The 14,012-nt window shown below is 36.0% G+C and overlaps 1 protein-coding gene across 1 annotated transcript in view; it reads right to left on the reverse strand.

Moving 5' to 3' along the window:
* The window catches only part of DNAI4 (dynein axonemal intermediate chain 4), a gene marked incomplete at its 5' end in the record, with an annotated part of 45,071 nt that overhangs the window by 7,573 nt on the left and 23,486 nt on the right, over positions 1-14,012 (reverse strand). The window contains 7 exons of the mRNA XM_081325490.1: positions 624-710; positions 3,163-3,425; positions 6,105-6,302; positions 7,022-7,177; positions 9,628-9,767; positions 11,420-11,576; positions 12,537-12,643. Coding sequence (XP_081181616.1) covers positions 624-710; positions 3,163-3,425; positions 6,105-6,302; positions 7,022-7,177; positions 9,628-9,767; positions 11,420-11,576; positions 12,537-12,643 — 1,108 coding nt within the window. The remainder of the gene's footprint in view (positions 1-623; positions 711-3,162; positions 3,426-6,104; positions 6,303-7,021; positions 7,178-9,627; positions 9,768-11,419; positions 11,577-12,536; positions 12,644-14,012) is intronic.

Raw genomic sequence — 14,012 nt, forward strand, 5'->3', positions numbered from 1 at the left:
TTTTTAAAAATTACTTTCACATTTCTAATTAAGTATATTCCTCTTTGAAATGTGTGTGTGTGTTAAATTATTTATAGCCACTGTCCCCCAAAATCCCTTTAGCTCAGGCTACAATGACAACTGTTTAATTTTTAGGCTGATTAGTATATAGCTATTAGATACAAAGCCATAACATCAATGCACAGTGGTACACACATTAGTGAAAACAGTATAAGCCTTAGTAATTAATTTAAATAACATTTGTTTTGCATCTTGGAAGTTTATGTCCTAAAAATGTAGCTATTTTAATAATGTTAATAAACCATAATACATTTAAATAATTAAATAAAATTAGGAAAAAAATTCTAAATGATAACAGTAAGACAGTACTTCTGAGATAATATGAATTGAATTAGATAGCTTATAAAACTCCCTATCTTTCAAAAGACAGGCAGGCTGTCAATGAATCATCTGGATTTTACCAAACGTCTTCAGATATGCATTGGTCTGAGATTATAAATAAACTACCTGATTTGATATTAAGCAAGTATAAAAAATATATTGCTGCTAACTCATCATTATTGTTTACAATAAAAATGCAACCAATTCAATTAAAATTTTAATATTTTAAATGTGTGCATTACCATGGGGTTTTTCAGTGACCAGCAGCATGCCAAGCCTTTCTTCTGCTCTTGAAAACGAAACTGCCCATAACCAACAGCTAAAAGATCCTAAGAGCCAAGAATGTGAATTACTACCAGCCAACACAGCATTGAAATTGCCATGACTTTCATTTTGAGTTCATTAAAGCAAGCCAACAAATAATAGAGCTGTTCCCGCAATGAGATGTCCTCCACAGCCATAGAGACTACTACTTTCATCTAAATTTCCAGTCAGTTTGCCCCAAATGGAGCATTGCATTCTTCAACCTAAAAGGTATCAGGTTGGATAAGTTGACTTATTGGCACCAAGCAGCCTTGATATTGTCAGATTTCCCAGTAATGCAATCACAATTCTTCAGACCTTTCATTCCTTATTGAACACTTGTCTGGATTTGACAGATTTCCAGACCCAACTCTGCATGCTTAGCATCCTCATTGCAGATAAGAATGAACATAATAGCTCTTCGCAGGAGGCAAAGAGATCAAAGAGAAAAATTCATTCTGCAGGATTTAAACTTTAGGCATCTCTTCTGGCCCTTTCAATTTGAGGGCCACCTGATAACCTAGTTGGTTGAGATATAGTTACATGCTGCCCTTCTTTAGCGTAAGAACTGCTGCTTCCTGTTTTACCAGCCCTTACAAGTAAAGCCAGCCAAACAACTCAATAATTACTGCTGCCTAGGATAGGACAAAAATAATGTTACCAACACTGGCAATATATATATATAAAATTATTTATATATATATAAATATATATTTATCCAAGTTATTCTGACAATGACTGGAAAAAAATCTCAAATCTTTTTCTTGATAATAGTATATATTAGCAAGAAAAAGATTTGAGATTGATACACACACACACACACACACACACACACGTATATACATACATACATGTATAAGTATAACTAGACAAGAATAAAAATACTAATACCCCCATAACCCCAACAGCTGCTTGACTTCCTGATATACTAAGGGCAAGATTCAGGTTCTTATTTCCAAGACTGCTGGTTTTGAAAATTGCTAATTATAGTCTGTATTTTGTTTTAGTGACATATGCTGTAGTTAGTTTTGATGATGGTAGAGAAATCTCTGCCAGTGAATAGTAGATATATTCTAATTATTGTCATAATTAAGGTCTGAAAGCTGGTTTGTAATTAGGCCAACTCTTCACAGGAAAAGGTTTATTGCCATTGCCACCATCCCAACAAGCCATAATTCAGGGGAAATTTGAAAAGTAAAAAAAATGATGCAGAGGGGGATTAAATTTAGGAAATATAAGAAAAAACATATATCTAGGAAGACCATAGAAGAAATGAAGGTACGGGAAAAGAAGAGAAGGGTATTAGATATTAGATAATTGAAAAAATATTGATAAATAGAGCTATGGAGAAACTCTGGAATTCAAGAGGACAAAGAAGACAAAACTTTATGGAAAGGTGGCAGAGAGACGGAAATAAAGAGCCTGGGCAGTTGATGTCAGAAAGCAATGTAAAGTAAGCAATAAAAGGTAATACATTATAAATCTCATTCAGAGCCAAAAATCTAGCCTAAATACCAGCTGTTCCATAAGCTGAGTCAAATAGGCTTAAGGAGTCAAGATTCAAAGGCCAACAGTGATCCAAAATATGTGGGCACCTTCTACAACAACTAAAGCAGCTGTAGCTAGAAAATTCCAGGAAGGTGTCTTTGATTTAAAGAGTTGCAAACAAATACTGTCTATGTGTACTTGTGTGCCCTGAAGCACTTTTTTTCCAAAACACTACAAAGCCCTTGTTAATCCATGAAGTCATTTTTTCAGCCTCAACAACTTTAGGATATGTGGACATCAACTGGCTGTGGAATTCTGGGAGTTCAGGTCTGGACAATTTGAAATTTTTGAGGTTGAGAAAGATTCTTGGCAACTATTCACTCATTCCTTTGCTTTGGCACAAGAGTTTCCAGGCTGTTCCAAACTAGTTTAGAGAAACCATTGCTACTATTCTCAAAATATCTTCAAACAACAGGTCATGCTACAATTCTCCAGTCTGGACTAGTAGAATGGGTAATGTGCAGAATCTTTCTTGTCTGTGGTAAATTATTTCCCTACAGTTTAAAAAAATGGATAAAGAAACATTGCATGGCATGGAAACAGAGGTCCCTAAAGCTTTTTTTTAAATTCTGATACACTTAATGTTCCAGATTTAGATATATGCAACTAGAAAAATAGAATCAGATTCCATATTTAGACGTATGTACCTAGAAAAGTAGAATATTTCTCTGTGCTGTATTCTTCTCAACACAGCCTTTTCATGTCCTTGAAAATGTCAAGAATGTCTACTGAATGTGATAAGGTATAACAGGAAAGCAGATTCCTGAAAATCGTGTAGAATCCTTACACAAATGGAGCTCCTTTGCTCTGACCGCTGTACCATTTACTGAGGGTTTAAAGGTGGAAAGAAGTGGGGAAGTTCACTTCTGCCGGCCTAGTTGCATATCCCTAAACGTAATATACATCATCAGAAATTTAGTGATCTCTTACAGGGTTTAACTTGTTCCAAGCCATGCAGCTCACATTGTTGCCTTTCGTCAAATTGCACCCATAGGACCACAAGGCTTCCATAAATGGCGGTGGTAGTTCTTCTTGTCGTTCACCAAACTCTAACAGCAAGGATGATTTCACTGGTGGCTGTTGTCCCTCTTCTTCTTCTTCTTCTACTTCTTCTTCTTCCTCCTCCTTTTCCTCCTCCTTTACTGATATATTATCAAATTCCGATTCACTATATTCAGATTTGACATCTGGTTCTAAGAAAAGCAGAAAAACAAGAAAATGCCAATATCATTACATTCTCCAACAGGCATTGCTTATACTCACTCAGGTCAGTGACAACCTGACCGGTATCTAGATACTGATGACTGCCATGATGAAAGGTATGGGGGCACCAAGAGCTCTACTTTTCACTCTCCCTTTGAAATAAAAAGTGCCAGGATTATTTTCTATCCAAATGGCAATGGGATCTGAAGCTATCTCCATTGAAATTACAAACTAAAAGTGTAGAAACATTCACACATATCATGATGATCTATTAAGGAAGGTACAGTATGTATCACCAATACTTGAAAAGTGTTCGGCCCTGCTTAATCTTCCCAGTGTGGCAAGAGCTTTAACAGCAAAGCCGGTTGGATCCCAAGAGTCTTCAGCTTTTTTGGACCTGGGAACTCCTTCCTCTAATCTATCACACGGTCTTATTTTCAATGCTGCACTATATTATTGCCTTTTCCTAGATTCTAAGGCTCCAGTTTCAAAAGTGAAAGGAACATTGCATTTGTAGCTAATCATAAATGTAAAATGAAATCAGCTCCTGGTAAAAATTAAAATTCTAAGTCAATGAAGAAAAAGAATATTTTTTCCTTTAGAGCTCATTATTCATCCCCTCTTCCTCCTCCTCCCTCCCTCCCTCCCTCCCCTTCCTCCTTCAAAATGACACTGAACTTTCCATATGTTGGTTATTTCTGCCTTTTGAGATGCCTTAGATTGCAATGCCCAACACTCACAAGACAACTACAGACCCACACATCTAAAGAGAAACCATTAGGGCTTATTCGTTTATATACAGTGTTTTCTCAAGCAAAAGCATGATATAAATGCAATAAAGTATGCCACAGATACTTAAGGTGCAGGGCTTGCTGCCAAGATCCTACTCTTCTATGTAATGTCTGAAATGTTCTCATTTTCTCCTTAAAAAAAAAGAGGTTCCCAATGCCCACGGATTACCTGTCACAGTATCTACCATGTTCATATCTCTTCTGAATTAACAAGATAAACATTTTCATGTTTTGAAAAACAAGGACCTAGCATTAAGAAAAGCTTTTAATTATTTGTTTATTTCCAGCAATGCCTCCAAACTGTATATAGGTCCCAGAACCGTTCTTCAAAAAATAAGAATGGTGGTTATCTACAGATCAATACTTTGTTATAAAAAATGCCCAAATAGGAGAAAAAAATAAATATAATGGAATGGTAGAAAATCACTCGTTCATTCGTTCATTCATTGACATTTTCCCCTTTCTCTCTGAATCTACCAAACCTCAAGGCAGTTTATAATTAGCAAACCACATAATTTTAATAGGAACAGAACTATAAAGTACGGAGGAGGGAGAAAGATTTTTTTCTTTACGTGTCCATGAGGAGATATGTTTCTTTGGTTTTGTGTATGCAATTTTGTCTGGATTTTAGCTGTTCTTCTTCTTTTTTTGAAAAAGTTATCAGTATAGTACTTGTTAGTTGTTGTTGTTGTTGTTAGTTGCGAAGTCGTGTCCGACCCATTGCGACCCTATGGACAACGTTCATCCAGGCCTTCCTGTCCTCTACCATCTTCTGGAGTCCATTTAAGCTCACGCCTACTGCTTCAGTGACTCCATCCAGCCACCTCATTCTCTGTCGTCCCCTTCTTCTAGTGCCCTCAATCTTTCCCAGCATTAGGCTCTTCTCCAGTGAGTCCTTCCTTCTCATTAGGTGGCCAAAGTATTTGAGTTTTAGCTTCAGGATCTGGCCTTCTAAAGAGCAGTCAGGGTTGATCTCCTCTAGGACTGACCGGTTTGATCGCCTTGCAGTCCAAGGGACTCGCAGGAGTCTTCTCCAGCACCATAGTTCAAAGGCTTCAATTCTTTGGCGCTCAGCCTTTCTTATGGTCCAACTTTCACTGCCATACATTGCAACTGGGAAGACCATCGCCTTGACTATACGCACTTGACTATACGCACAGTATAGTACTATATGTCATTAAGACATGTTTTGGGAAACGTTGCCTCAATATGCTTCTGGGAGGATTACCTGTTTGCCTTCTGTAAAATGTTTTTTCTGGCATCAAGGGATCATCCTATGTCTTTGTTTATACTTAGGGTTTTATGGTGAAAGTTACTTTAGTCCCTGTTCTGTGGAATGGATTTGGACCCAAATTATGAAAATTCACAAATCCTATGTGCACTGCCTTGAAGCTCAGACTTTTCCTCTGCCTTTTACTTACATTTCTAAAAAAAATTATTTAAGTCTCTTGAGTCTGCCTTCTAGGGAAAATGTTTTTTTGTAACTGACCACATTTATCTTGACAGCTATTTGGAGAAAGGTCAAGCATTGAGAAGCCTTGATTTAATTCTTCAACAACAGAAAGGAAATAATGTGAATGACACTGATGTCTTTTTGAGGTGTAACCCACTAACTGAAGACCTTTGTCCTAGCTTGTAGGTATCATCAAAACATTCTAACAGCTCATTTGTAAACCCTGCTAACATTTTTTTTCAGGAAGCAAATTAGGACTTGTATAAATAAAGTTGATTCATAAACAGTGAGTTTGAGAACTCTTTCCCTACCCTTTCCTCTAAGAATAAGATGACAGTAACATAAACTAACTTAGATATTTTTTATAATAAGATAAACTATTCCTGAACTCAGGCTGATGAGTAAATACCTGATCACTTATATACCTATGAGGACAGGAAGTTTCCGATAAGCTGCAAGTTTAGGCTGGAAAATATTCTCCATTAGGACTCTTTCCATATAAAATAGATCCTGATTAAATTTATCAGATTTAAGTATAATTTCTGAGTGGTCTTCTGTTTCTTCCTGGATTCTGGAGAGAATTACACTTTCAAGATCAATAATGGAACTTGAAGTAAAGCTTTCTGAAAGGAAAAAGGAAAAAAAAACAGCAAATGTTACAAAGAGAATATCTGAAGTATTAGAAGAAAGTAATGTTCAGTTTTTCATTTTCTGAACTGACTTAGAAGTTTAAGGGCAGAAGAAACATTTATTAATAAATAATATATTAAATGTTATGATGTGCTATTTTATTATATATTCTTCTACTTTCTAGAGAAGATTGCTCTGTGACATTTCAGTCTCCATTTCAATCTACAATTTAGATGCATGTATATGTGTGTGTTTCTGTGTGTCTATGAGTGTTTTGCATGCACACCTTGAAACCATTTCAATATAGCTAGAATTCTAGGCTATAAACTCTATTCCTTTAGTGTTTATATATTGTTAATGTAAAAATCAGTATTAATTTAAAGTGTATTTTTCATAAATGCTGAAACACTATGCACTGGGGAGTAAAATCCATGTTAAAAATGGATTTTCATCTAGATTAACAATTATAGAATTACTCATTAGGATTTATTTGATCCCATATCAGAAAATTGTAGGAAAAATAAAGAGAATTCATTACACTGTGATAACCCAAGTCAATAGCAACAATATCTCATCATTTTTAAAGATATAATCTAGTTAAAAGGGTAAAAGCATCCCTGATATACTTTTCTACATATAATCTACGGGTATTATGTAAATCTTGATTTGGCTGAGAGAAGATATGGAAATTTAATATAGTATGTAAAAATACCTGCTTCCACAGAACCAAGGGACATAGCTTTGTCATGCTCTTTGACTGCAGCTGATTTACCAGCCACTGTAGTTAGTGCTCCACTAATTGTTTCTGCTGTTGCTGCTTCCAAAGCATTAAAAGAATCAAATAAATCCCAAGTAGTGGCCATTATCTCTATGGGGGAAAAAAGACACAATGAGTTTTGCTTTTGTTCTTATATGTAAACACCATGTATTTATGTTACAGTGAAATACTGCTGATATATTTTAGAAAAACAAATTGATTGAATCTCTTTAACTCGTTTAAGAAGCTAAGATAAATATAACTGGATGTCACAAAATTCTCATCTTTTCTTTGTATAGCTGCACATTCTTCCAGAGGATCATAAAGAATGTGTTTAGATAAAGTATTTCACGTCAGTTTTCTAAACAACTTCTCCAATACAATTCACCACTCACCTCACAGGGGTAGCATTCTTGCACAAATATGCTCCATAAATTTAAATTATTTTTTAATAAAGTGAAAGCATCCTTGACTACTGGTGGTTTGGTTCATGAAATTTTACTGGCAACATTAAAAAGTTGGCTTGCCATTGCCTTCTACTGGGATTTTTTCTGCTCTAATTTCCATGGCTATCCAACAACCTTGGCAGTTCCTTTACTTAGATACTAACTAGTGCTGACTGCTTATTTCTGAGCCAAGGTCCATTTGGTTCTGCTGCCACCTACTGAGGTTTTAAAATATAAAATATAAAAAGAAGTCACTTATCTTCTTAGTTGAACTGACTAGAAATTATGCTCACTTTGATTTGAAACTGAGCCATAGAGAAAGCAAAGGAGAATGGTGCTTAGAAACTGGAAAATTGGGAGCTCCAGTCTTCCCATAGACATGGAAGCCCACTGTGTATCTTTGGGTCAGTCACTTTCTCCCAGCACAATCCAGTTCACAGAGTTGTTTTTGAGGGGAAATTTAGAAGACTATTTCAAGTTAATCAAAGTAAAAAATAGAATATAAGTCTTAATAAAAACAACATCAACAATAATGTCCCACACCAAGCAGAAACTGAAGCTAAAAAGATTATTTCAGCAGAACAATAATCAGAAGCATAGTCCAAATCAATTATGAAGTACTTCCAGAGAAGAACGACAAAGATTTGGGAATGAACTGCACAGTCACTAGGCTTGAATATTATTGAAAAATATTTCTCGAATAGGAAAAAAAAAGAGAATAAGAGCAAGGAAAGCTGTGAGTGTGTGTGGGGGGGGGTAGGGGAAATTTCAAAACAGATTCTTAGCTGATTACAGGAAATTTATTTATTTTTTATTTATTTTAATTCCATTTATATCCCGCCCTTCTCCGAAGACTCAGGGCGGCTTGAGATAAAAGAGTGTTCAAATTTTTGCACCTACAATATTCACTGTTTTTCTATACAACTTATTTATTATAGTCTATCTAACATTCAGTTCAAATCATTCTTAGCCATCTGCATAGCATTGGATGTATATAAAAATACACATACAAGTAGTCCTCAGGTTACAACTACTTGTTCAGTGACCATTCAAAGTCACAACAGGGGGAATTATGGCCTGTCCTCAGAGTTACAGCTGCCGCACACCCCACAATCATGTGATCACCATTTGTGACCTTTCTTGTCAGTTTTCCACAAGCAAGGTCAATAGGAAAGTCGGTAGGGAAAGTCACAAGTCACTCCTGTAAGTCACTCCAATCACTTTTTCTCCCAAGGATCCCCACATGGAGTATGAAATTCCAGGATCTTGTACACCATAAATCCCCTGCCTGCACTTTGTAGCACCTGGCCCCAGCCCCCATTAGTTGACCCACAGCCCCTGCTGGCCTGCTTTGGCTCAGAAGTGCCTGCCTATGGCATCTCTAACCTCTCACTCACTGACCTGCTTATTTAGGATTCCAGTCATGTGAGGTCCTCTCCTAACCATGAGATCTTTGGGCTATGACAGCAACCGGGACTACTGGGATTGCTATTGCTAAGTAATGCAGTCACGTAATGATGTTGCTTAACAACAAGAATTCTGGTACCAATTATCGTTAGCCTGTATTTTCACCCTAATCAACCTGATTCCAATGTCACCATATGATTTTATAGATACATTAAATAACTAAAGGGGCATCAACTCTTACTCCCTGCTCAGTGTGAAATCATTGTGTAAACATTTGATTTATTCTTTCTTTTTACCTCCATATCCCTTAAATTCTATTGAGTAACCAATCTTTAATTCAATATTCAAGTGTTCTATAATTCAAGTCTATCCTCTTTTATTATATACTTTTTAAAAAATCAATATAGAGGACAATTTTCTCATACATATCTGTAGAATGCTGAATCGTGCAAACACAACTTTAAAAAATGTAGGTGTAATTTTTATATTAGTTGATACTATCTCATAAGAAATCTTTAAAGGCAATATTCAATATTTCTGCCAAAGGAAAAGAAAACAAATCACATAAAGCCCAAACCATTTTCTTGTTTACATATTTGCATAGGAAACTCAAAAAAAAAAAAATTCTGGTGTTGCTTCCAAAGTTGAAATTGTAGATTGTTCCATACAAAGTCAATGATCTATAAAAAAAATTCCCCACTATTTTACCTTTGTCAGCCATTACAATTTTGTCACATTGTACTTCCTTTGCCTTTGGTGCTCCATTCAGTGTTTGCATCATTCTATTGGCATATTGATCATTGCCAATTCTGTTTTTACAGAGTTCCATATAAGCAATATTCTTTTTCCTTTGGAAAACAAAAAGATATGCATTCAAAGTACTTTATGCAAATATTTCAACTTCGATCAGACATCATTTTCCTTTGCAGATATCTTCTTAGAAATAATATGTCCATAAAAATTGTACATGGAAATTGGTTCTTAAATGATACTGCATCAGATGTGGAATTCTGAAGTTGAAAACCCTTAGCTAGGAGTAGGTACTCTGTTGGATTTGCTTTTAAGCAAATATGGGCAGAATTACACTGTGAAATGTTTTGGAATGCTTTTGAAGGAGTTCTGAAGAAATTATGATTGGGTATCCTAACATTTAATGACTTTTTTCCTTTTGAAGTAGGTGTTGAAATTGTAGAAAGGAGTTGAGAATCATAATTCAAAACATCTGAAGGGCAATAATTGGGAAATACTGTTCTAAAACATAATATGAAATAACTTGTAAACTACCCTAGAATACATATAATAGTAAACTACAGTTTGGTGCTACGCACATTCTTTTTTTCCTATGAAGTCATGACATGATGTAAACTTTCACTTATGGCTTAAATTGCTCAGATTAGATCTCTAAATTAACTGTGGCTTACTAAAATAATCCAGCTTCATATAAGACAGTCTTCAAAACTTGAACTCTACATGAACTCTTCTAGTTCTATGACTCTATGTCCATGTAGTCAGCAGGAGTTGAGCTAAACTCAAGGGATATTTGACTTGACTTTTGCAATTTCACCAGGTTCAGATATAAAGCTAAAGTGTAATCAGTTAAACAGGAGATTATCTTTTCCTGACCGTTAGAACAACTAACCGGTGGAACAACCTGCCTCCAGAAGTGGTGAATGCTCCAACACTGAGCCTTGGTGGAGCAGTGGGCTAATGCCTCCTTAAGTAACACCAGCTGCCTGCAATTAGTGCAGGTTCGCATCCCACCAGGCTCAAGGTTGACTCAGCCTTCCATCCTTCCGAGGTAGGTAAATGAGGACCCAGATTGTTGGGGGCAATTAAGCTGACTTTGTAATAATGCCACTTGAGTGTGTGTGTGAAAGCCCTAATAAGCAGGCATATACATAGAATGAAGGCTACTGCTAAGCTTGTAAGCCGCCCTGAGTCTTCGGAGAAGGGCGGGATATAAATGGAATTTTTTTTAAAAAAGTTTTTAAGAAGAGACTGGACAGCCATTTGTCTGAAATGGTATAGGGTTTCCTGCCTTAGCAGGGGGTTGGACTAGATGACCTCCAAGGTCCCTTCCAACTTATTATTATTATTATTATTATTAAGTACCTGTACAAGAGGAAACAAGAAATAGGAATGCACAAGACAAAAGTTGCTTGAGATAATGCTAAACTATAACTCAGTGTAACAGCAAAATACTTCGTTGCTAAGAAACGCAGTAGAAGACAACATGTGGCTCTCAAATCTTGTTCCACAAGTCCCACAACACTTCAAATACTGTTTGTGCTGTCTAGAGCTGTTGAGAATTGCAGTTCACTAACCCAGAGTGAACATGTACTGTACTGTTCTTCCTTGATACCGCAGAAACAAAATATGTTTTGTTATATTTGTAACACAAGCCACCACAGGAACAAATTCTGAAGTTATAAAGTCACATTTCATCGCAAAGTTGCTAATGAGAGGCAAGGTTGTGTAATATCCATTACATTGTGCTTACCTGACATCGTCGGCTTCTTCAGATTCTGTAGATATCATAGCAGTTGGCATGTTAAACAACCAAATGGTTTCTGTCTCAGTCAGGAATATATCCACGGTCTTTTCTAACTCGTGCTTTGTCAGCTGCTCTAACATCTCTTCTCTTCTAACCTGGACATCTACCACGAGAGAGAATGAATTCATACTTTGCATTTAGAAAAGAATATATATACTGTAGGTCATAGGCGGGTTATTGGGACAATGAGCGTAAACTTTCTTTTTTCTTTTATAAGAATAGGCTTTTCTTCTAAGGTGTAGAGACATGCTAGAGAGGGTGAACACCTAAAAGCAATATACAGTATGCTCCTCTGCTCTTCATGTTGCTTCAGGAACAAATGAATCTTTATTGTCAACTATTGTCAATCTAAAGTACAACTATGTGTACATTGAGATTAGCTGAGCCTCCCTTTGTGCTCCCACCCCCCCAACACACAGTGACAACAAGCCCTCCATCTTACTACGCCATGTGAACCAACTACACCACACACCGGCCTCCCAAGTCAATTCTGCATAAAATTCACACAAGTTATTTCTCATTCAAAAGCCTAACAGCCCACGGATAAAAGGTGTTTTTCAGCCTGTTGGTGCGGCTGGCTATACTCCTATATCTCCTACCCGATGGTAGGAGAGTAAATAATTCTATTAATCAATAAACTCTGGCAAGGGCAAGTAATATTAAAACTAGCCAAGACATGATATCAATCACTTTTTAAAGAACAAGTTACCGGGAAGACACACAAATGAGATGCAGTTCAGTAGCACCCATAGCATAGAGCTAGGATCAGAGAATGTGCAATATTGGCCAGTTTAGGTTAATCACCAAGACACTTACTTGTTATTTACTGCTATTGATACCTTTGATTTTATTAAACATCAAAACATTTTGTATTATATTTTATTATACTATTATTATTACAATCATTGTTAGATATTTCTCCCATCCTTTTTATATATTGTATAAGTCATATTGTACTGCAAACTGACATGAGTCTGGTACAGATCAGCAGCTTATATTTATGGTGCAGAAGAAGAAAGGAAAAAAAGATTATTCAAACATTTGTTTTTATGTAGATTTTTACCTATAAAACTAGAAATGGTGTCTCGTCTAGATCCAGGCTCTACAATCTCTTCTGCCATTGATTCAGTAGAAGCAGTTGATTTTGTAACACTGCTACTCCCATAAGTTCTGTAGTTTCAATGGAAAATTTTATAAGTAATGGAAATGGAATACCAAATGCCATAGAAAGGAATATTACATACCAAGTAAAACATAGCCACAGAACTATTGATAGCTTAGTAGTTTTCAGCTGCTCTTAACATTATCTACTGGAGGATGAAACATTTACCTCTAATATATTTACACTGTTATTGTTCTGTTATTGAAAAGGCAGATACATAAGAACTGAGGAGACATTGATTTGAAAATAGCACTATTCTTCACAAAATAGTTCACAAAATATTTCTAGTTAGTTCACACACTTATGATTTCTGATTAAGTTATATTTTCAAAATAGCTAAATGCCTGTCCCAAGGGCAAGAAGAATGATGCGTAAAAAAGAATACATTAAACTGCATTATAATAGAATGCATACACACACACACACACAAATTAATTCTTCATTTGATGAAGTCTATGGGTTAGAGTTCAATAAGAATTAACTTAGATAAGCTCCTATTCATGTCTTCTTCCCACCGTAATATACATAAGAGAAATTCCATCAGTTTATGTTTTCAATCAACTATGCCTTGACAGGTACAAACCAGAACTTTGGTGGAGCAGTGGGCTAATGCCTCCTTAAGTAACACCAGCTGCCTGCAATTAGTGCAGGTTCGAGTCCCACCAGGCTCAAGGTTGACTCAGCCTTCCATCCTTCCGAGGTAGGTAAAATGAGGACCCAGATTGTTGGGGGCAATTAAGCTGACTTTGTAATAATGCCGCTTGGGGGCGCGCGAAAGCCCTAATAAGCAGGCATATACATAGAATGAAGGCTACTGCTAAGCACGTTGATTTGTGCTTCTTAGATTGTAAGCCGCCCTGAGTCTTCGGAGAAGGGCGGGATATAAATGGAATTAAAATAAAATAAAAAAAAACTTATAAACTATTTTTCATTTTAATGATTGTATTTTTTTTTTAAAAAAGAATGGTCTTACTTCAATTATAGCGGAGAAAGCTGGCTTACTTTAAGTAATGTAGTTTAAGAGTTAGCCACTATTTGAGCTTCAGGAGTAATTAAATGCAGATGGAGAAACTTTCAGTATCTTGTCAGAGGAGAAAATGATGATAGCTTTAGTTTTCTGCATCTGCTTCTCATCATCTTTACCGATAGGCTCAATCTTTCCAATATTTTAATAACATTTTATTTTTCTGGTTTTTTGCTGATTCAATTAACAACTATTATTTGTGAAACTTACAACAAGTAGCAAATCCTTTGTTATACTATATAGTATTCAGCAGGGTTGCCCACTTTTACCCTTGCTTTTTGGCTTAATACTTGAACCTTTAGCTACTATTGTTAGGCAATCTTCAGATATTATTGTTGTTTCTTTGGCACGTT

Source organism: Vipera berus, assembly GCF_964194415.1.
Source record: "Vipera berus genome assembly, chromosome: 3".
Classification (NCBI taxonomy): Eukaryota; Metazoa; Chordata; class Lepidosauria; order Squamata; family Viperidae; genus Vipera; species Vipera berus.